The 25,161-nt window shown below is 38.8% G+C and overlaps 1 protein-coding gene across 2 annotated transcripts in view; it reads left to right on the top strand.

Moving 5' to 3' along the window:
• The window catches only part of LOC127837639 (large proline-rich protein BAG6-like), an 88,894-nt gene that overhangs the window by 47,817 nt on the left and 15,916 nt on the right, over positions 1–25,161 (top strand). For both annotated transcript variants that reach the window (XM_052364875.1, XM_052364874.1), the window contains 11 exons: positions 1,085–1,323; positions 8,064–8,169; positions 12,142–12,261; positions 14,008–14,207; positions 15,222–15,543; positions 16,092–16,315; positions 16,983–17,085; positions 20,448–20,575; positions 23,160–23,422; positions 24,162–24,330; positions 24,760–24,921. In XM_052364875.1, coding sequence (XP_052220835.1) covers positions 1,085–1,323; positions 8,064–8,169; positions 12,142–12,261; positions 14,008–14,207; positions 15,222–15,543; positions 16,092–16,315; positions 16,983–17,085; positions 20,448–20,575; positions 23,160–23,422; positions 24,162–24,330; positions 24,760–24,921 — 2,036 coding nt within the window. The remainder of the gene's footprint in view (positions 1–1,084; positions 1,324–8,063; positions 8,170–12,141; positions 12,262–14,007; positions 14,208–15,221; positions 15,544–16,091; positions 16,316–16,982; positions 17,086–20,447; positions 20,576–23,159; positions 23,423–24,161; positions 24,331–24,759; positions 24,922–25,161) is intronic.

Genomic DNA, 25,161 nt, shown 5'->3' with positions numbered 1-25,161 from the left:
TCCGGGCCATAACTACGTTGTTCATTGTGAGATTTTAAAATCATTTGGCACATTTGTTCACCATCATTGGACGGTGTGTCGCTTGAAAGAATTACGTCGATATCTCCAAAGTTAAGGTCACACTATGAGTTCAAAGGTCAAAAATGGCCATAAATGAGCTTGTCCGGGCCATAACTATGTTGTTTATTGTGAGATTTAAAATCATTGGGCACATATGTTCACCATCATTGGATGGTGTGTCGCGTGAAAGAATTACGTCAATATCTCCAAGGTCAAGGTCACACTTTGAGTTCAAAGGTCAAAAATAGCCATAAATGAGCTTGTCTTGGCCATTACAATGTTGTTCATTGTGAGATTTTAAAATAATTTGGCACATTTGTTCACCATCATTGGACGGTGTGTCGCGCGAAAGAATTACGTCGATATCTTTAAGGTCAAGGTCAAACTTTGAGTTCAAAGGTAAAAAATGGCCATAAATGAGCTTGTCCGGGCCATAACTATGTAGTTTATTGTGAGATTTTAAAATCATTTGACTCTTTTGTTTACCATCATCGGACGGTGTGTCGCGCAAAAGAATTACATCGATATCTCCAAGGTCAAGGTCACACTTTGAGTTCAAAGGTCAAAAATGGCAATAAATGATCTTGTCTGGGCCATAACTATGCCATTCATTGTGAGATTTAAAAATTACTCTGTACATTAATTTTGTTCACAATCATTGGACGGCGTGTCATGTGAAATAACTCAAGAGTTCAAAGGTCAAAATGGCTATAAATTATAATGGCATAATAATTCTTATAAATCGCCATAAATTAGATTCTCTTGTTTTGTGAAGACAGGATGAAAAATAGTCTGTGTCAATTCGGCATGTGGGGGTATACGTCACATCTGTGACAAGGCTCTAGTTAATTTTTATTCGTTATGGTATCTATGACACAATTTTAACAAAAAATGCAACCAGAATATATATATAAAATAATACTTCAACTTATTCACATAATATCAATGACTAAAAAAGTTACACATAGACTTATTTAAAGAGAATTACAGAAAACTAAAACATTCAATTAAACCTTGTGTTCAGGTTCTGTCACCAGTGCGTCCGGCACCCAGACCACGTCTGGCCCGACCCCCAGCAACACCTCCGGGACTCAGACCCCTGGTATGGGCCCTGCTGCTGGTAGAACCCAGGCCTTCATGCTGCCAGGGATGCCTGCGCTGGCACAGAATGTGAACCCAGTAGACAGTTACCTTCCCTGCTCCTCAAGACACTTCCTGTCCCAGCATGCACAGGAGATTGTTCAGCAGGGAAATAACAACCAGGTCAGTTCAGTAGGAAAACAATAATCAGGTCAGTTCAGTAGGGAAACAATAAGCAGGTCAGTTCAGTAGGGAAACAATAATCAGGTCAGTTCAGTAGGGAAACAATAATCAGGTCAGTTCAGTAGGGAAACAATATCCAGGTCAGTTAAGTAGGGAAACAATAATCAGGTCAGTTCAGTAGGGAAATAATTATCAGGTCAGTTCAGCAGGGAACCAAAAACCAGGACAGTTCAGTAGGGAAACATTAACCAGGTCAGTTCAGCAGGGAAACAACAACCAGGTCAGTTCAGCAGGGAAACAATAAACAGTTCCAGTGCTTTCCACAGGCCATTTAACGGTTCCTCACCAGGGCGCTTGAATTTCGAAATCAGAGTCCGCGGGGCGCCTGAAATTTTCCAATCAGTGTATTCTTACAGTTATTGCAGCTTTAGATCAAAGCAATATCGACTTTGCCGCAAATTTTGAAAGCTGATTTACGATCCTTTGTCGCTTTACCCAAATTAAGCCCGCCTAAAGGCGGAGCGTCGCTGTATTAGAAAACCAATATTGGCCAAGGAAAGCGCACGCTTTGTATAAGCGTCAGCAGTAGGCAGGCAATACCTGCAGTTAAATTATGCAGACGACTCGTGACGTACATGTAATTGCCACAGTAATCTTAGCCAGTTACTTAGAAGACTGATGATAGCAACATTTATTCAACTCGTAAAGTGTTTAAACGAATTATCGTTGAGTTCATAACGCAACAGTTAATATTTGTCGAAATCTCAAATGGGAATAATTTAATTTGTAATCCGAAACCCATTTGCTTAAGTCGATGATAACTCATGTTTAATCCGAAACACACTTCCGAATGTAAATGTTACCGCACCGTTGAAATATTCTAACTTCAAATTAGCAGTGCAAATTTATTTTGTGTCGAATCTTTCTCTCTTTTTAACAAGCACACAATCGTCAGGGGATTGACGCATGTTCAGAGGCAATATTTCATCAAATCTATAAATAGTCACTGAAAATTTATTTGATACTATAGAAAAATGGCAAGGTTTGTATATAATAATTTGAGAGCTGTTATCATAAATATTTACCAGAAAGTGATTTATAAAACGGAATAAACGGGATTATCGGTTAATAAATAGAAACTTGAAAAGTAGTAGGTATACAGTAATAGAGTCGGGTTGAAATGGATGTATTAGGGAATCGTTCGAGTCGGGATTTTACTATCTATGTGGGAAATTTTAAAAACAATTAAACAATATATATTTTTAAGTGACTGGGGGATTTTCTTGAAGAGTCATAGCACACCAAATGACGTCTTTTGACGCTGTTTTTCTTTGAGTTATAACGCACCACAGAATGTCAATTGACACGTTAATTTTATTTTGAAATCAACATTGGGAGGGGACACCCCTCCTGAACCACCCCTATCAGCCCTGGGGCGCCAGACAAATCCTGTGGAAAGCACTGGTCAGTTCTGCAGGGAAACAATAATCAGGTCAGTTCAGCAGGGAAACAATATCCAGGTCAGTTCAGCAGGGAAATACTAACCAGGTTGGTTCAGTAGGGAAACATTAACCAGGTCAGTTCAGAAGGGAAACAATAACCAGGTCAGTGCAGCAGGGAAACTATAATCAGGTCAGGTCATCAGGGAAACAATAACCAGGTCAGTTCAGCAGGAAAACAATAAACAGGTCAGTTAAGCAGGGAATCAATTACCAGGTTAGTTCAGCAGGGAAACAATATCCAGGTCAGTTCATCAGGGAAACAATAACCAGGTCAATTCATCTGGAAAACAACAAACAGGTCAGTTCATCAGGGAAACAATAAACAGGTCAGTTCAACAGGGAAACAATAACCAGGTTAGTTCAGAAGGGAAACAATATCCAGGTCAGTTCAGCAGGGAAACAATAACCTGGTCAGTTCAGCAGGGAAACATTAACCAGGTCGGTTCAGCAGGGAAACAATAACCAGGTCTGTTTAGCAGTGAAACATTAACCAGGTCAGTTCAGAAGGGAAACAGTAACCAGTTCAGTTCAGCAGGGAAACGATAACCAGGTCAGGTCATCAAGGAAACAAAAACCAGGTCAGTTCAGCAGGGAAACAATAACCAGGTTAGTTCAGAAGAGAAACAATAACCAGGTCAGTTCGGCAGGGATACGATAACCAGGTTAGTTCAGAAGGGAAACAATTACCAGGTTAGTTCAGAAGGGAAACAATAACCAGGTCAGTTCAGAAGGGAAACGATAACCAGGTCAATTCATTAGGAAAACAATAACCAGGTCAGTTCAGCAGGGAAACATTAACCAGGTCAGTTCAGCAGGGAAACAATATCTAGGTCATTTCAGCAGAGAAATAATTACCAGGTCAGTTCAGCATGGAAACAACAACCAGGTCAGTTAAGCAGGAAAACAATAACCAGGTCAGTTCAGCAGGACCCCCCCCCCCCCCCCCTGTCAGTTCAGCAGGACGCCCCCCCCCCCCCAGTCAGATATTATCTTTATTATACTTCCTTAAGTGTGTGATTTCTCCTCCTTTTATGACCAGTACAAGTAGTTTTGCAAACATATCTCACAATCTAACAATTACCAGGTCAGTGATTCCTTTCATTATGCATCAGCTCTGCCTTGTTATGGTCAATATTGTTGTGCAAATATTTCTTACAAAAAACAGGTGAGAGATTCTCTTCATTATAAGTCAGCAAGGGTGTGAATTCTCCTCATTTTTATAGCAAATATTGTTTTGCAAATATTTCTTACAAAAACCAGGTCAGTTATTCTATTCATTATAAATCAGCAAGGATGTTGTTTCTCCTTTTAACAGATGTCATCACTTTTATGGCAAATATAGTTTTTCAAATATATTTCTTGCAATAACCAGGTCAGTTATTCTCTACACTATGTACCAACAAAGGTGGGATTTGATGCTCCTTTCGGCTAATTGTTTCTCCTTAATGCTTAAATGACAGAGTGTTTTTTTTTTTACTTTCTTGATCAATTTAAAAGTGACGAATTGTGGTGGCCTATATAAGGATGGGGATTAGGTTGGATGTTTTATACCTATGAGATGTTTTCTTAGACAACACCTTTGTAACTGGAGCAATTCCTACCTATGAGATGTTTTCTTAGACAACACCTTTGTAACTGGAGCAATTCCATTGCTAAATATTTTCCTCAACTGGACTTTTATTTTCCAATAGTCTAATACCTACAAAATGTAAAAAAATAAAATTTCTTCTGTTTTTAGCTCACCTGAGCGATAGCTCGGGGTGAGCTATTGTGATCACTCACCGTCCAGCGTCCGTCAGTCTGTCTGTCTGTAAACAATTTGTAAACATCTTCTTCTACTAAACATTGAGCCAATTTCAACTAAATTTCATGTGGAGCATCCCTAGGTCATGGGACAAAAGAATTGTTAAAAAAATTTGATCACATAACCAAGATGGCCGCCATGACCATATATGGTAAAAACCTTAAAAAATCTTCCTGTCAGAAACCGCTCATCAGATTTTCAAAAAATTTCACAGGGATGACCTTTGAAGGCTCCCCTAAAAAAGTTGTTCAAAGAAATTTGATTCGTCGAAAAACATGGCCGCAGGAGCTCGTTGAACTTTGCATGTTTATTCGTTTTTGCCTATTTTGTGAAAACTTTCAAAAATCTTCCACATTTTATGTCCGATCCTTTCCAAATTTGCACAGTGTCTTTATATCAATGAGGAAACGAACCCTACAAAAAATGAGCATTATTGGTCCATGAAGTACAGAATTACCTCCCCTTGAATTGAGAAAATGGTGTTTATGCAATAAAGTCCAAATTTTTCATCCAATTCTTTCCAAACTTGTAAGGATTTAGCATGGTTCAAACAAGGGAAACAACTACGGTTTATGCATGTTCTTTTTATTACAGATTTGCCTCCCTTTAATTCATTCAAAATCTCATTTTACAGCAGAGATTCCAAATCTGACCTGTAAATGAGCCCCATATTTACTGCCAGTGCTAGGTTACCTTTTCCCATTTGATCATTCTTAAGTATTGGTCTTGTAATGCTGCTACTGCTTCTGCTACTGCTACTGCTACTACTACTACTACTACTACTACTACTACTACTACTACTACTACTACTACTACTACTACTACTTCTACTACTACTACTACTACTACTACTTCTACTACTACTTCCACTACTACTACTACTACTACTACTACTACTACTACTACTACTACTACTACTACTACTACTACTACTACTACTACTACTTCTACTACTACTACTAGTACTACTACTACTAGTACTACTACTACTACTACCACCACCACCACCACCACCACCACCACCACGTCTACTATTACTACTTCTACTACTACTGCCACTATTACTACTACTTTTACCACTACTACTACTACTACTACTACTACTACCACTACTACTACTTCTACTACTACTACTACTACTTCTACTACTACTACTACTACTACTACTACTTCTACTACTACTACTACTTCTACTGCTACTACTACTACTACTACTACTACTACAACTACTATTACTACTACTACTACTACTACTACTACTACTACTACTACTACTACTACACCACCACCACCATTCACAATGACAAAAAACGTATTCACACAATGGCTGCTACTACAACTTATAGCCCATATAGGGGGGCATGCATGTTTTACAAACAGCCCTTGTTTCTATGGGATTTTAACCACAACTGTTCATGTTTATCTCTGACACATATTTTTAGGTCACCTGTCATGAAGTGACACGCTGAGCTTATGTGATCGTGTGATGTCCGGCGTCCGTTGTGCGTGCCTGCGTGTGTCCGTGCGTCCGTACGTCAACAATTTGTTTGTGTAGACAGTAGAGGTCACAGTTTGCATCCAATCTTGATGAAATTTGGTCAAAATGTTTATCTTGATGAAATCCGGTTTGGGATTGTATTTGGGTCATCTGGGGTCAAAAACAAGGTCACTAGGTCAAATAATAGAACAACCTTCTGTAGACAATAGAGGTCACAGTTTTCATCCAATCTTTATGAAATTTGGTCAGAATGTTTATCTTGATGAAATCTGGGTTGGGATTGTATTTGGGTCATCTAGAGTCAGGAACTAGGTCACTAGGTCAAATCATAGAAAAACATTGTGTAGACAATAGAGGTCATAGTTTTCATCTGATCTTAATGAGTCAGGTGAGCGATTCAGGGTCATCATGGCCCTCTTGTTATTAGTAAGACTCTTCATTGAATAGTTCAAGATATACTTGTCAACCAAATGATGAAGCGGGTTGATCATAATGCTTTGTTGCAATTAAGCAGAAATGTGCCCTTATAAGCAATTCAGTTTGATGTGTGTGTCCAACAACTCCTCATCTCTATTTCTACTACAACTCCTCATCTCTATGCCTACTACAGATATTGAAACATAACTTTACCTACATGTTCAGGGTCTTGATAAACAGTCAATTACCAAGACCTTTTACTTTGACCTGTAAGGATAATGTTTTTATACAAGTCTAAATTCAGATTAAAGTTTGAATGAAACAAGTACATATCTCTGTAAATTACTTCAGGTATTCAGTACAAACTTCATGTGTCTTTGAGATCATCTTGCAGGGTCATTGAAAATGCCTTACCCACCTATTACTTTGCCATATATATTGGAGTTGAAAAGTCAAACATGACAATAAACATCTGCAAATTTCTGTCTCAGCCATATCTTTGCTGTTATGGAGAGATTTTTAATAATTTGGCACAATGTAGACCATGGTAAGACATCTGTCTCCATACAGCGTGTCCGGCATATCCCTAGTGTAAATGCATCAAAGGTCTAGGTCACACTTAGATGTCTAAAGTCAAATTTGGCCTCAAAACGCCATAAGTGGAGTTTTGAAATAAATATGGCCTGAGGGAGCATCATTGCTTTATGTACATGTGTTTTGTTATCCCCCGCCATAGGTGAAGGGATATTGTTTTGGCGTTGTCCGTCCGTCTTTCCATCCGTCTGTAGCCATATCTTGGAAGTGGTTTGGCGGATTTTATTGAAACTGGGTATGAGTATATTTATGGATAAGAGGATGATGCATGCCAAAATTGCATTGTACACCATCTGTTAATAACAGAGTTATGGCCCTTTGTATCTTGAAGAAATGCTTTTTTGTGTGTCCGGAGCCATACCTTGGAAGTGCTTTGGCTGATTTCATTGAAACTTGGTATGAGTATATATATATGGATAAGAGGATTAGGAAAACACCTAATGGCATTGTACACAATCTGCTAATAACGGAGTTATGGCCCTTTGTATCTTAAAAAAATGCTATTTTGAGTGTCAAATATAACACTTTTGTGTCAAGAAGCATATTGGCGGGGATATCAATTCAACGAATTTGCTTGTTTTACATTATATTTGCTACAGTATGGTTCAACTAAACAAGGTTGATTGGGAGATTCAACTTATTTATTGAATAAATAAAAAACATTTTGGAACTTAAATTGTGAATTGAGGCAATCAAATAGGACAAAAGATGTATGTATTAGATTGGTTGCAAATTTCAGCTCAAAATTTGAGAAAAAGACAACCACATATGGTTTGGTAGGACTTTAATGTCATTAATAGCAATTGAGGCTTGTTTCAACAACAATTGAAACAAAATCATCATAAAAACAAAGCTATGAAACAGTATTTTATAGCTCATAATGAAGTTCAGATTTTATTTTTGCCTTTTTTCTCTTGCTGTTAAGACAAATGAGATGGCACTAGCTGACATGGTTTCCAACCTGATGGCAGGTCTTCTGGGAGGAGAACCCACTACTGGAACAGCCACCTCTGCCACCAGCACAGCCACAAGTAGGCTGTTACTTTAACTCTTTGCATGCTGGGAAATTGGTTGTCTGCTGAATTTCTAAAATAAGCATTTTTTTTTTTAAATCAAAGAATACTATCAGAATAGCAAACAGTTTGGATCCTGATGAGACGCCACGTTCTGTGGCATCTCATCTGGATCCAAACTGTTTGCAAAGGCCTTCAAAATTTGGTTCCAGCACTAAAAGAGTTAACCTCTGGTTTACATTTACAGTGAATATTATTAAAGTATTTGTCAAACACTTATTATGCCCCCCTTCGAAGAAGAGGGGGTATATTGCTTTGCTCATGTCGGTCAGTCCGTCCGTCCGTCCACCAGGTGGTTGTCATACGATAACTCAAGAACGCTTAGGCCTAGGATCATGAAACTTCATAGGTACATTGATCATGACTTGCAGATGACCCCTATTGATTTTGAGGTCACTAGGTCAAAGGTCAAGGTCACGGTGACTCGAAATTTTGAATGATAACTCAAGAATGCATACACGGCCAACAGGGCACACTCTGAACAATATAACTGAAGCAACTGGTCTGTAATCCTAAATCTATAATTATCAGTCCAATGAAACATCATTCTTTTAGTAAAATACAGTGGATCAGTAAAAATATTATCAGAATATGAGATTTTTTGTATATTTTGTATATTAAATATTGTGTTAATGTTTAATTTTGTTGATTAATATAAATATAAGCAGGACAGGGGAGGTAATACATTCTTATATACAGGGGAAACAAATGCAATAAGTTTAAATTTATTGTTACAGCATTTGCCTCCCTTGTAATATATTTAAATTTTACCAAATGTAAGGCTAACTGCATTTTTGTAATGCATACTACTACTACTACTACTACTACTACTACTACTGCTGCTGCTGCTGCTGCTGCTGCAGCTGCTGCATGTGCTGCTGCTGCTGCTGCTGCTGCTGCTGCTGCTACTACTACTACTACTTCTACTACTACTACTACTACTACTACTACTACTACTACTACTACTACTACTACTACTACTACTACTACTACTACTACTACTTCTACTACTACTACTCTACTACTACTACTACTACTACTTCTACTACTACTACTACTACCACTGCTACTACTACTACTTCTACTACTACTACTACTACTACTACTACTTCTACTACTACTACTACTACTACTTACTACTACTACTACTTCTACTACTACTACTACTACTTCTACTACTACTACTACTACTACTACTACTACTACTACTACTACTACTACTACTACTACTACTACTACTTCTACTACTGCTACTACTACTACTACTACTACGACTACTACTACTTCTACTACTACTACTACTACTACTACTACTACTATTATTATTTCCACCACCACCACCCACCACCCACCACCACCACCACCTCTACTACTACTACTACTACTACTACTACTGCTACTTACTACTACTACTACTACTACTACTACTACTACTACTACTCTACTACAACTACTACTACTACTAACTGCTACTACTACTACTACTACTACTACTTACTACTACTACTACTACTACTACTACTACTCTACTACAACTACTACTACTACTAACTGCTACTACTACTACTACTACTACTACTACTACTACTACTACTACTACTACTACTACTACTACTACTACTACTATTATTATTTCTTCCACCACCACCACCACCGTTCACAGTGACAAAAAAACGTATTCACACAATGGCTGCTACTACAACTTAAAAACGTATTCACACAATGGCTGCTACTACAATTTATGGCCCATATAGGGGGGCATGCATGTTTTACAAACAGCTCTTGTTTTGATGGCTCTTGTTGGTCTGCTAAACAAAAACTTCAAATGTTATGAACTGATGAATATGGGAAGTTTTGAGTTCTAAACATTTTCTTCTTATGCATATTAAATATTTGATCTGGAGAAAAATGCAGTTGTTCATGTGTCAGGGTAACAGTTTTAACACCTCTTAACACTGATATTTCAGCTAGATCATCTTCTTCTTATACTTGTATTTGATTGCATCAATTGTTTTTATCTGGGTCTTTCAGCTCACTTTTTAGCTCACCTGAGCTGTGCTCTTGGTGAGCTTTTGTGATCGCCTTTTGTTCGTCTTGCGTCGTTCGGCGTCAACATTTGCCTTGTGAACACTCCAGAGGCCACATTTATTGTCCGATCTTCATGAAACTTGGTCAGAACATTTGTCCCATTGATACCTCGCATGAGTTCGAAACTGGGTCATGCTGGGTCAAAAACTAGGTCACTAGGTCAAAAAAAAGAAAAACCTTGTGAATACTGTAGAAGTCACATTTGATGCCCAATCTTCATGTAACTTTGTCAAAATGTTTGTCTAAATGATATGTTGGTTGAGTTCAAAAATGTTTCCGGTCCATTGAAAAACATGGCCACCAGGGGGTGGTGCAGTATTCCATATATGGCTATAGAGAAACCTTGTGAACACTCTAGAAGTCACAATTTTTGCCCAATCATCATGAAACTTGGTCAAAACATTGGTTTCATTGATATCTCGGACGAGTTCGAAAATGGTCCAGATCGGTGAAAAAACATCGCTGCCAGGGGGCGGGGCACTTTTCTCTATATGTATATAGTGAAAACATGTGAACGCTCTAGAAGTCACATTTTTGGTCCAATGTTCATGAAATTTGGTCAGAACATGTGTTTTCTGGATATGACGGTTGAGTTCGAAAATGGTCCAGATTGGTGGAAAAACACCATTTAGTTTTGGATCTTCATGAAACCTTTTCAGAAGATTTGTCCCAATAATATCTTGGACAAGTTCAAAAATGGTTCCAGTCTGTTGAAAAACATTTCCGCCATGGGGCCATTTGTTGTTCATTCTTCATGAAACTTGGTTAGAACATTTGTTCTATTGATATCTTGGGCTGCAAAGAACAAGTCATTTCTTTTTATCTCAGGTGAGCGACTTTGGGCCTTTCAGGCACTCTTGTTAGAGTTATAGTCTTAACATCTGAGGATCTTGGTTTTTCATTTCCGGCATGGCCACATACCACATGTGGATTTTGGTCCTATTATTATTTTGACAGTCATGAACCCTCTACCTCTGAATCAAGAAGAGCAGTTTTCAGTTACTGAAATAAGTTTGTGCATGAAGTTCTGGTAAACCGCCTTACCCAGGAAAATTAGATAATTAGCTGTACTGACAACTGTGAAATAATGTTGAAACTTAAAAAAACTTGAAATTCAAACAAACAAAGTAGTGAATTTTAATGTGATACAGGTAGTACATTTTTCATGTTCAACAGGTAGTACATTTTACATGTAAAATGGCAGTACATTTTCCGTGTTACATGGTAGTACATTTTCCATGTTAAATGGTAGTTCATTTTCCATGTTAAACAGATAGTACATTTTCCATGTTAAGCAGGTAGTACATTTTCCATGTTAAATTGTAGTACATTTTCCATGTTAAATGGTAGTACATTTTCCATGTTAAACAGGTAGTACATTTTCCATGTTAAACAGGTAGTACATTTTCAATGTTAAATGGTAGTACATTTTCCATGTTAAATGGTAGTACATTTTCCATGTTAAACAGGTAGTACATTTTCCATGTTAAACAGGTAGTACATTTTCCATGTTAAATGGTAGTACATTTTCCATGTTAGACAGGTAGTACATTTTCTGTGTAATACAGGTAGTACATGTTCTGTTTAATACAGGTAGTACATTTTCTGTTAAATACATGTAGTACATTTTCTGTTTAATACAGGTAGCTCATTTACCATGTTAAACAGGTAGAACATTTTCCATGTTAGACAGGTAGTACATTTTCCATGTTAAACAGGTAGTACATTTTCTGTTTAATACAGATAGTACATTTTCCATGTTAAACAGGTTGTACATTTTCCATGTTAGACAGGTAGTACATTTTCTACGTAATACAGGTAGTACATTTCTATGTTACACAGGTAGTACCCCCACATCAACAGGAAGTGCCTTCACCCCGCCATCTCGACCCCCTGGCCCCCGTCCCCAGGTCAGCGTTCATGGCCAAATGCCTCAAGGTCTGGCTGCCATGTTCCCTGGAAGTACGCACAGATATACTTAATTCTCACTTTTGTGATGTAGAAATTAATACCATTACAATAAGCATGCCAGAAATATAAGTACCTTTATACGTGTATCTGAGTTTTGCTCAGAAAAAACTGGGCTCAATGCATGTGCTTAAAGTGTTATCCCAGATTATATTAAGCAGCCTGCACAGTCTAATCAGGGATGACACTATCCACTTAAACTGGGTTTTTGTTTAGAAGAGACCATCTTTTAAACGAAAAATTATGTTATAAGGTGAAGCTTGAATCTATTGTATCTAATATGGTATTAACATATTAAGGACAAACAACAGTTCGATCTAAACCCTTGATTAGCAAACCATAAAGACCCGTTCTGGGAAAACTAGTCTAAATGCATTTGTATAAAGTGTTGTCCCACATTAAGAATGGCTGACATCAATATCCGTCTTCACTGGTTTTAAGCTCTACTGGCCAAAGGCCTGAAGAGCATTTGTCATGGCGTGGTTGCCGTCGTCCGTCCGTCCGTGCGTTAGACTTTTTCTTGTTTACGAGATAAAGTCCACAGTTTTCATCCGATTCTTTTCAAACTTGTTCAGTGTCTTTATATAAATGAGGACTCGAACCCTATTGAAAATGGGTTACATCAGAGTAAAAAGTTCAGAATTATCTCCCCTTGAATTTGAGAAAATTGTGAAATTTGGCTTGTTTACGCAATAAAGTCCACAGTTTTCATTCAATCATTTCCCAACTTGCACAGTGTCTTTATCTGAATGATGAGTCAAACCCTATTGAAAATGAGCAACATCGGAGTTATAAGTCCAGAATTATTTCCCCTTGAATTTGAGAAAAAATGAAAATCTTTAACATTTTGCCATAACTTTTGCAATATTGAAGATAGCAACTTGATATTTGGCATGCATGTGCATCACATGGAGCTGCACATTTTGAGTGGTGAAAGATCAAGGTTAAGGTCATCCTTCAAGGTCAAAGGTAAAAAAATAAATATTCAATGCGGCGCAGAAGGGGACATAGTGTTTCCGACAAACACATTTCTTGTTTGTTTACATATAAAGTTCTATCCTTTTGAAACTTCAACGGATGTTTTATATCATCAAGGGCCAGAACCCCATTGAGAGTGAATAAAATTTGTTCAACTTTTTGTTGAAAAGGAGCCATTTAAAGTTTAACTTTACTTGTTTATGCGATAAATTTCCCATTTTGGGTCTGTTTATTTAAAACTTATTCAGATTGTTCATACTACCAAGGGCTTGAGCCCTATTGCTTCCAACCAGTAGAGCGATTCAGGCCCTCATGGGCCTCTTGTTTGTGTTGAAGGGACCTCCTTTGGACAACAATTTACGCACATGCATTAAACCACAGCACAGCTCAGTACCATGCATCAAACCACAGCACAGCTCAGTACCATGCATTAAACCACAGCACAGCTCAGTACCATGCATTAAACCACAGCACAGCTCAGTACCATGCATTAAACCACAGCACAGCTCAGTACCACACATGCATTAAACCACAGCACAGCTCAGTACCATGCATTAAACCACAGCACAGCTCAGTACCATGCATTAAACCACAGCACAGCTCAGTACCATGCATTAAACCACAGCACAGCTCAGTACCATGCATTAAACCACAGCACAGCTCAGTACCATGCATTAAACCACAGCACAGCTCAGTACCACACATGCATTTAACCACAGCACAGCTCAGTACCATGCTTATTAGTCTGATGCCTTTCTGTAGGCATGAGATTTAGGACGCAGGGTGGTCCTCCCATGATGCCCCCATTCCGACCCCCTCAGTTTCCCCCCATGCGGCCCCAGGCAGGAGGGGCTAGGCCAGGGACCCCCGGGACGACTCAGCCTGGCCCTGCTCCAACTAGTGGCACTGAACCTCCATTCCTGCAGATGCTGAGAACCATGCTGTCTTCAGCTGCAACTGCTGTATGTCACTTGTTGTAAATCTTTCAGTGCTGGAACCGAATTTTGAAGGCCTTTGCAAACAGTTTGGATCCAGATGAGACGCCACAGAACGTTGCGTCTCATCAGGATCCAAACTGTTTGCTTTTCTGATAGTATTCTTTGAAAAAAAATCAAAGAAAATGCTAATTTTAGAAAATCAGCAGACGATAATTTAGCAGACGACAAATTTCCCAGCATGCAAAGGGGTAATGTAATATTGACATTGAGCCTCGCTCTAGGAAAACAGGGCTTAAAGCATGTGCATTATGTTTGGTCCCTAATTAGCCTGTGCAAAACTGAAACTGGATTTTTGTTAAGGAGAGACTTCCTTTAACTTGAAAAAAAAAGCAGAATGCGTTTTCCCTGAATAGCATGTGTGGTTTGTGCAGACTAATTATGGGCAACACTTGAATAAGTTTTCCTAGTGCAAGGCTCATTTGCATTGTTTGTTTTCTCTCATCATTGGTTAATTTGCATCATGAACTATTCATGATTATATCAAGAATTTATTTTTATGTCCTTCAGTCTATACATACTAGTATTGTTTTTGCCCTGTCTGTTGGTTTGTTTGTTTGCGTCAAACTTTAACATTGGCCATAATATTGAAGATAGCAATTTGATATTTGGCATGCATGTGTATCTCATGGAGCTGCACATTTTGTGTGGTAAAAGGTCAAGGTCATCCATCAAGGTCAAATATATGGGGGGACATAGTGTGTCACAAACACTTCTTGTTTTAATAATGCTTTTGTCATTGGCAAATTGTTTTTAATCAGCTGATGTTCTTCTCTATAAATCTGAACTTTTTTCCAACAATAAATTTGTGTGTTAACATTGTCTTTAAAATTAAGAATTATTTAATATTCAAATAATACACAACATTAAAACAGATATTCCCACAGCGTGAAAGACGAAAGATAATTTTGAAGGCCTATTTATGCCCTCACATCATTAATGTAAAAAGCTCATGACACCAATCATTTACCGACCACTCAGGGAGGCAACCAGTCCGACTTGGCCACTTCGACACAGCCAGAAGCCGGAACACAGTCTACTGGAGCTAGTAACCAGTCAACTTCAAATGGGGGGAACCAGTCTAATTCTGCCACAGCAAACCAGTCCCCAGCCGTTGCCCAGTCTACGGGACCCAGACCGGGCCAATCAGAAGCCCAGCCCATATCAGATGAGGCTTTTACCCAGCTTGTGAGTGGCATCACAAACTATATGTCCCAGGCAGCATTGGGCCAGGCACCGAGGCAGACCATCTCTGACTTCCTGTCTGGACTCGGTCAGGAGCACAGCATACCACAGGGTGAAGGTAACTAAATGGCTAATTGTATTATTCTGCCATACTTGTATTGAAGGCATGCACTTATTAAACTGAAACCAAGCAATTGTGCACTAAAGCCCACATGGCAGTTTTGACAGTCTAAAGCCACATCATAGAGGGGTATTAACCCATACAGGCCCTGGTTTGGGTAAATTGCATTTGCATGCCACAACTTATAAAGGTTTTCATGTTTGAAATGGGTGAGAATGTACATTTTTGAATGAATTAATCCTTGCTGAATCGCACTACATTGCCCAATTTAAAAAATAATGTGATATATGCTGAACAAATATCTTAACACTAATCACCCTGTAAAATTATTGATGAAATTTCGTAACATCCAGGCCTGAGCGCCACTTGGGAAGTAGCATTGGCTCATGTATTTATGCATCTCAAAAAAGAGTTGGCATCCGCGATTAACGGCTGTGGCTTATGTCTCTGGTACTTGCAGGACTTCTCAATACAAAAATCTCTTGTGTGCTCATGATTCCTTAATGAGATCATGTCCCATCTGCTAATGTCTCTCATTCTTTCAGGATTCCTCAATGAGATAATGTCCTGCGTTCTGTCCAGCCTACAGATCACAGACCTGCTGTCAGTGTTCTATGGTCAGCCAACCCCCCTCAACCAGGTACAGGCCCCACTGCGGGAGTTCCTGGGTAGGCGGGTACTTAACGGGGCAGAGTGTACACCTGACAACGTCCGCAGCTCTGTGGAGGACTTAGTGGAGTCCATGGAGACAGAGATATCAGACACAGTGGTGAGCGTGCAACAAACTGTGAAATGTCAAATATGCCCCCCCCCCACTAATCAGCTTTGAGTATTTAATGTAACATTTACTTGTTTTGTTTTTATGCCCCCGAAGGAGGGCATATAGTGATCGGACTGTCCGTCTGTCTGTCCGTCACACTTTGCGTTTAGGTTTAGAAAAATAGCCATAACTTCTATGTCGCTTCAGATAGCAACTTGATATTTGGCATGCATGTGTATCTCATGGAGCTGCACATTTTGAGTGGTGGAAGGTCAAGGTCAAAGTCATCCTTCAAGGTCAAAGGTCAAAAAACAAAATTCAAAGGAAGTAACAAGCTTTAAAGGGAGATAATTTCTATTTTATATCATTTGGCAGGTACAGATCATTTTCACAAGGGAAGTAATATTTTTTGAAGGGATATAATCCAAAGAATTTGTTTTTAATTGTTGGGGGCATTGTGTTTCTTACAAACACATCTCTTGTTTTAAATTGTTATTTTTGAGAGGCAACTTGAAGAGCAATAAATCTATCAATAAGAAACATTTGTTAAAACCTTTTTTGTGTGAATATATGCAAGGAAATGTATCTGTGTTTGTTAAAAGTGATCATTTCTTTGTATGGGACTCAATTATGACATTCCCTGCTTTAATCATTGTTGCTATGTGTTGTGTTCCAGTCTGCAGCCCAATGTAGGCCACACATCGACTTCCTGTCAACCCTGAACAGGTTTCTGGAACAGCACTTCTTCAATCTGGTCACATTTGTCATGAATTCCAGAGGTGAGACCTGCCTTCTTTTATCAGATTGTCTCAGACTTGCCTCCCTTTATCACCTTGCTTCAGACTTGCCTCCCTTGATCACCTTGCCTTCGAATTCATACCTTTATCACCTTTATTCCCTTTATCACCTTGCCTCCCTTTATCACCTTGCCTCCTTTGATCACCTTGCCTTCAAATTCATACCTCTTTCACCTTGCCTCCATTTATCACCTTGCCTTAGACAAGCTTTCCTTTATAACCTTGCATCCCTCTATCACCTTGCTTCATACTTTCCTCCCTATAAAGTGTTTATTTTTTCATCATTTTGGGATTGGGGCCGGGTCCTTTTAGATTGGGAAATTTCGCTGCGTTTTGACTAAAATTGGGAAAGCAGTGTTGTTGTTGTTTTGCTAAAAAAATGCTTTAAAAATTAGAATAAAAGTGTTTTCAGTATTGTATTTACATGTTCTTGGGTTGAACTTATATGGATGGGAGATGAACAAAATATTGAGATCTAAAAAAAACATTGTTATGTCCCCCAGTCTATACTTCATATTTGGCATGCATGTGTATCTCATGGACCTGCACATTTTGAGTGGTGAAAGGTCAAGGTCATCCTTCAAGGTTAAAGGTCAAATATATGGGTCAAAATCGCTCATTTAATATACACTATAACTTTGTAACAACTTCTCATGAGCTGCACATTTTGAGTGGTGAAAGTTCAAGGTCATCCTTCAAGGTCAGAGGTCAATTATATTGGGGGGACATAGTGTTTCACAAACACATCTTGTTTTATATCGGAAACCTACCATTGGGAATGTTTAGCTCCCATTTTAGAAAATATACAAAATGGATCTGATTACCGGACCCAATTTTGAATGAAAAAAACACTGCTTTATCACCTTGCGTCCCCATATCACCCTGCTTCAGTCTTGCCTCCTTTTAATGCCTTGCCTCCTTTTAATGCCTTGCCTCAGACTTGCCTCCCTTTATCACCTTGCTTTAGATTTGCCTCTCTTTATCACCTTGCTTTAGACTTGCCTCTCTTTATCAACTTGCTTTAGACTTGCCTCATTTCATCACCTTGCTTTTGACTTGCTTCTCTTTATCACCTTGCTTTAGACTTTCCTCTCTTTATCACTGTTGTGAATGTAACGTAACGTTATTTGCCGCGCCGCGCTTAAGTGTATTACGTCCCTGACGTCACGCCATATTTGTTGTTGTTTATATACGTCATTGTTTATATTTGAATCTGAAGTAAAAGGAAGAACCTGAACACACAACGCTTTGTACCTTTATTATCCCACACGAACGCGATATTGGTGCCGTTACAAAAAATGAATCTACAGAGAATACAGATACAGAGAGAGGGTCACCGCCGTTTCATTGAGAAATATTTGGAGAAAATCGAACAATCTAAGGAGAACGATTCATTGACCGATTTTCACGCTATTCTCAACACTATTGAAGCGAAAGTCACGATTCTAGAGACACTGAATGAGAAAATACTTTCACAGACGGAGATAGAGGGATTGGAGGAAGAAATCTTTCAAACAGACACGTATTCAGCGGAACTGGATATCCAGCTGTGTCGCTTACAAGCTTTCCGAGATCAACAGGAGAAGAGAGCAGCCCCGCATACTACCGATCTACCACGAGATGACCAGAGAAATTCAAGTAATCAGCAGCGCAACAACAATGGTTTGAACCCAGAGGCTTCTTCTTTCTTTCCCGACAGAACTGTGACGTCAGGAAGTGTGGCGGCGAACTCTAACAGCCCGGCTCCCGGCGATGTTGTACTGAAGATAGGAAACGTGAACGCCACGAACATCAGCCACAACGAGGCCCAGGAGGTGGTCTGCGGGGCCACAAACATCCTGCAGCTCACAATCAAGAAAGGTCCCGGAAAAAGCGCCTCTATGTCACCCACGCCCATCGGGTCCGGTCAGTTTTCGACCCCTCTGGAGAAACGTGATAAATACTCTACACTTCCAGATTATCGTATCGGAACTGGGTACCAAGCACTTAATAATGTATCTAGTGGATATAATAACGGCCAAGAAAGTAGTGCATATGACATGCCTCAGTTGGAACAAACTCCGCCAATGTCTGGGCAACAATCACAACAGAATAAGTTCCCATATAAGTCGACATCTGGTATTCAGTTACAGTTGAATCCACCAACTCAAATTGATATACGAAATGACAACAGCTACAACCAAAGAGAAGATTATAACGATGGTGGTAGTTACAGTCAGCCAATGTCACATGTGCAATATACGAACGGAAATAGGACTGAGTCTCCGTATCAAAGGCAAACATCGTCCGGAAGTCAGCCAGTTGGTAATGTGTACGACGCGACAATTAGCCCTGGCTTTCAGTCCTGCTCTTACATGTCAGACGAACCTCCGCCTACCCCACCCCCACCTGACCTATCAACCGACTCGTTCCTTCAAGCGTTCCAGAGATTTGCCAGCCGAAAGTCGTTGCCCACGGTGATGGTATTAGACAATGCTACGACATATATTGCTGCTTCCAATCACCTTAAGAAGTTATTCAACTACCAAGTCGTACAAGAAGAACTTTGCAGAAATGGAACAGAGCGGCGATTTATTCCCAAAACGTACAACGTGCAAACTCTAACCATTAGAGACAGTCAGTGATGTTGAATAGAGAACAATTAAGTATTAAAGGTTAACGCGCAATTGTGATTGAAATACCGAAATAGACAGTTGAGTGTACATGTAATTGAAATACGAGAGACACTTATTAAATTGTTGTTAAGAAATTGTTATTCAGAAATTGAGTGATAAACATTTGATATTCATTTCAAATCAACGTGTATACTTGTGGTCAAATTAGTGTTACTGCAATCTTAAGATTTTAACGAATGATTCAGGATATCATAAGTAATGATACATATTCTCCTCTGATTGTTAATAATTGTCACTTTTCGCGGCCCCCAGAATGTTGTGAATGTAACGTAACGTTATTTGCCGCGCCGCGCTTAAGTGTATTACGTCCCTGACGTCACGCCATATTTGTTGTTGTTTTATACGTCATTGTTTATATTTGAATCTGAAGTAAAAGGAAGAACCTGAACACACAACGCTTTGTACCTTTATTATCCCACACGATCGCGATAATCACCTTGCTTTAGACTTGCCTCTCTTTATCACCTTGCTTTTGACTTACCTCACTTTGCTTTAGACTTTTTTCCCTTTATAACCTTGCTCTAGATTTGCCTTTCGTTATCACCTTGCTCTGAATGAACTTGAACTCATGTCTTTACAGCTAAAGAAATGAAGTGAGAAATAAACTATTGGATCTAATACTAATATAGAAATGTTCAATGCTGAATCCTAGGTGTTACACTATTACAGAGAGTGACCCTCATTTCGGGCAGGACCTGTATGCTAGTGTTCGTCGTTTCCTCTCAGAGCTGTTTGTGCTGTGCAGTCGATGCCTGGGAGGGATCACACAGGTGGAGGCTCTGCTACGCAGCAGGCTGGTGGGTATAGCAGTAATGTTTCACCCTTGATCTGAGAAAATGGGGCATTAAGTGTTGTTCATATTAGTCTGTGCAGTCTGGACAGGCTAAAAATCTATTACACTTTCCGCCTTTACTAGATTTTTGCTAAAAAGATACTTGCCAATTTATGGGGACTTTATGCATGCAATGAAGCAGTCATGCACAGTCTGATGACATTGTTCAACTGATTTTATGTGACATCAGTTTATGTGACTAGCAATTGGTCTTTTGGTATTAATTATTATGCTCCCCCAAAAAAATTTGGGGGAGCATATAGTCGCCGCTTCGTCTGTCCGTGTGTCCTTCCGTCCGTGCACAATTTTTGTCCGGGCTATTTCTCAGCAATTAATGACCGGAATTCAATTAAACTTTATGGGAAGCTTCACTACCAAGAGAAGATGTGCATATTATCAGCGGGTTCTGGTCGGATGATTTTTCACAGAGTTATGGCCCTTTGAAATTTTCCATTAACTGTACATATAGTGCAATTCTTGTCCCCCCAACTACTGACTGGAATTTAATGAAGCTTTATGGGAAGCTTAACTACCTTGAGGAGATGCGCATGTTATTTGTGGTTTCTGGTTAGATGATTTATTTAGAGTTATGGCCCTTTGAAATTTTTAAGTTGCTAAACCATCCATCGTATTATTTTGTCTAAAGTTATGCCCCTCAAGACGTTTCTTTTTATCTGAATATATAGTGCAATATTGTGACAAAAAAAAACTTTGGGGAGCATCACCTGTCTCCGATGGTTTCGTGTTTAATATATTATGATTCTTATGTAATAGTATCCATAGAACATCATTAAACGTGTAAAACATGTGCAGCAACACATTCCATTATATAAATCAAAAGTACAATTTAAGTGCTTAATCTCTGGTTTTCTCTTTTCCTGCTCAAAAGCATAAAACCAGAACAAATTGTAAGTAAGTGTCTGCAAACACATCAAAGTGCCTGTTTTAGTGGTTAAAAGAACATAACCATAAAAAATTTAAAAATGAAATACAATTAGATAATAAAGGCAATTTTGTTGCAGGCCATGTTCACTCCATATCTTCACTCCAGATCTCCTATACATGTACTCTGTTAACCATTTACCACTTAGAAGCAAATCGAAAATGGCTATGTGCAAATAGCATATAACCAGAACAGCCTGTGAGTAACTCACAGTCTGTTCAGGTTTTATGCTGTTTGCTGCTCACCAGTATGTAAGGGTTGGAAATAAAGCCTTTAAAATTTGAATCCAGTAAGGAAGGTCGTTAATTGAATGTAAGGGACTACAAATGCCGCAACATACGTATTTAAGTGGTACAGGGTTAAAAACCTATTTAAGTGGTAAAGGGTTAAATACCTTTCTAAGTGGTAAAGTAAAAGGGTTAAATACCTATCTAAGTGGTAAGGGTTAAATACCTATCTAAGTGGTAAGGGTTAAATACCTATCTAAGTGGTAAACGGTTAAATACCTATCTAAGTGGTAAAGGGTTAAATACCTATCTAAGTGGTAAAGGGTTAAATACCTATCTAAGTGGTAAGGGTTAAATACCTATCTAAGTGGTCAAGGGTTTAATATGTATCTAATTGGTAAAAGGTTAAATACGTATCTAAGTGATAAAGGGTTAAATACATATCTAAGTGATAAAGGGTTAAATACCTATCTAAGTGGTAAGGGTTAAATACCTATCTAAGTGGTAAACGGTTAAATACCTATCTAAGTGGTAAAGGGTTAAATACCTATCTAAGTGGTAAAGGGTTAAATACCTATCTAAGTGGTAAACGGTTAAATACGTATCTAAGTGGTAAAGGGTTAAATACCTATCTAAGTGGTAAAGGGTTAAATACCTATCTAAGTGGTAAGGGTTAAATACCTATCTAAGTGGTCAAGGGTTTAATATGTATCTAATTGGTAAAAGGTTAAATACGTATCTAAGTGATAAAGGGTTAAATACATATCTAAGTGATAAAGGGTTAAATACGTATCTAAGTGATAAAGGGTTAAATACGTATCTAAGTGATAAAGGGTTAAATACGTATGTAAGTGATAAAGGGTCAATGATCTACTTGAAGGTCATTGAGAGGATCTGCAGGAGGCACTGGTCAGTCATGCTGGCATAAGGTCAAGGTCATTCTTTAAGGTCAAAAGTTTAAGCCTTCATTTCTCTGTCCTGTTCCATATCTCCTATACCATACAAGGGAATTTTTCTGGAAACTTGACAACAATTCTTGGATCACCCATTCAATGTACAGAAGGTAATGTTGTTCTTATTGGTCAAAAGTTCGAGCCTCCATTTGCAGGCCTTGTTCACAAGTGAACCCTCTTATATTCTTGCAGTCCTTGTTCACAAGTGGAGTGAACCCTCCTATGCAGGCCTTGTTCACAACTTGTGTGAACCCTTTTATATTCTTGCAGGCCATGTTCACAACTGGAGTGAACCCTCTTATATGTAGGCCATGTTCACAACTGGAGTGAACCCTCTTGTAGGCCATGTTCACAACTGGAGTGAACCCTCTTATATTCTTGCAGGTCATGTTTACAACTGTAGTGAACCCTCTTATATTCTTGCAGGCCATGTTTACAACTGGAGTAAACCCTCTCATCCAGCAATGGATGGTTGCAACTACGACCCAGCAGTTTGCCTCATTCATCCCGACAATCACTGTGTCCGAGGGTGAAGTGGCCCATTTCCTTGTGTACCAGTCTGCGGGACCCCAGTCTGCAGGGGCTCAACGCAGGGCACGGTCTGGCGTGAAAAAAGTGTCATCATCATCAGCAGAAGCTGCGTCTTCGGCGTCCACTGCTCAGAGTTCTACACAGGAGAGTTTGAGCAAGTATGGGTGGCATTTTTTTAATGTTTTATTAGCTTAAGTTTAGTTGAAACTTTTGATAAGTGTGTACTATTTAAGTTTAGTTTAAACTTTTGGATGTGTGTCAAACTTAAGTTAAGTTCAAAAGTATTTATTTAACCCTTTCCCACCCAGAAGCAAAGTGAAAATGGCTAAGTGCAAAAAGCATAAAACCAGAACAGAATGCAAGTAACTCGCAGTTTGTTCAGGTTTTATGGTGTTTGCTGCTCATAAGTATCTAAGGGATGCAAATGAAGCTTTTAAAACTTGAATCTAGTAATAAAGGTCTTTTATTAAAATTAACTTTCTTGGGGACTACGAATGTGTCAAATACATATATCTAAGTTGTAATGGGTTTACTCTGTTGTGGTGGTGAAGCCAATACTAAAGTGTGTTAAGAGAAAATTCTGACAATGCTTTCAGACACCAAATTAACAATGCCAACTATACCTGTGTGTGTCAATCTTAAAATCATGTTCCTTCTCTAAATTGATTAATAACAAAATAATATTGTCATGAAATAAAGTATTTGGTGTGTGTGTGTATTAAAAAAAAATGTCAAATGAATATTTTAAGCAAATATTTGTTGGACAATTATAATTTAAATTATGAGTCAATTGTTATTAACATAAAGCACATAATAAACTGTGTGAAACCACAAAAATATGCACTCTACAATGTGCCTAGTATTTTTTTTAAATGTTGATCCGTCAATCTTTCTAAGGTCATCAGCTACCCCCAAGGCCAGTGTAAAGAGGGATTCCTCGCCCCTGAGGGAGCCGTCCCCTAAACGTGTAAGCAAGTCAGGTGTGGAAGGGGCCAGTGAGAAAACAAACGGTCATCCTATGGAGACAAGTCCTCCTGTAGATGCTCGGTCACCTGGAGCAGCAGAGGTCAGAGCTCATTATTTGTCATAACAATAGCTTAAGGCTTACTGAAGTCATTCACCCAAAGTAGCCAATCAAAGCAAATTTAAATATTTGGCTGAAAAATTATCAATTTTTTCATGTATTTCAATTAAATTAATAGTGTGTTGTTGTTGTTTTTTTTGTTTAAATTCTAGGCCATTATAAAGACCCACATCAAATGGAAAAAGTATATAATTTTCCCAAATTCCTTAAAATTAAATATGATATTGAAAACACGGTTTTCTCAATTTTGAAGTATTTGTTAGCACTAATAACAACACTTATATCCCAATTTAAGTCAAAATGACTCATTATTTCTCATCTAAATTTTCCCATTCCCAAAAAGGGGGAAAATACACTGATAAATAAGCCGTACCTTGACTTAAGTGTACATGTCTTCTCTGGTTTTGCCAGGTGGAGGTAGACATCCCTCTGACCCTCTCTCCTGCCCGTGAGATCAAGGGCGCAGCTTCAACAGACATGGGGCGCAGCAAGAAGCCCCAAACACCCGTCAACCAGCCCACATCTGCCGGGGCACAGTCTGCCAGCGATGGATGGGAGTCTGTTGTACCCTCGGTAAAACAAATTAATTTCTGCTCGGCCATGAAATGCTATTGATTGTATATCTTCCTACAAGCTGGGTACAGTGTGTATGATACATATAAAACAAGACTATTGCCAAGCAATGTAAGTCCCCTACTGGTGAAACTCCACCATTTTTAGCAATATTTCTAGTCTATTTGTTGCCATACCAACCAGAATTCTTGACGTAGGAACAAAATGAAATGATGCGCATAATCTCCATATTGCCATCTA

Source organism: Dreissena polymorpha, chromosome 7 (assembly GCF_020536995.1).
Source record: "Dreissena polymorpha isolate Duluth1 chromosome 7, UMN_Dpol_1.0, whole genome shotgun sequence".
Lineage (NCBI taxonomy): Eukaryota > Metazoa > Mollusca > Bivalvia > Myida > Dreissenidae > Dreissena > Dreissena polymorpha.
The sequence above is the reverse complement of the archived record's forward strand: the minus strand, read 5'-3'. Positions and strand labels throughout refer to the sequence as shown.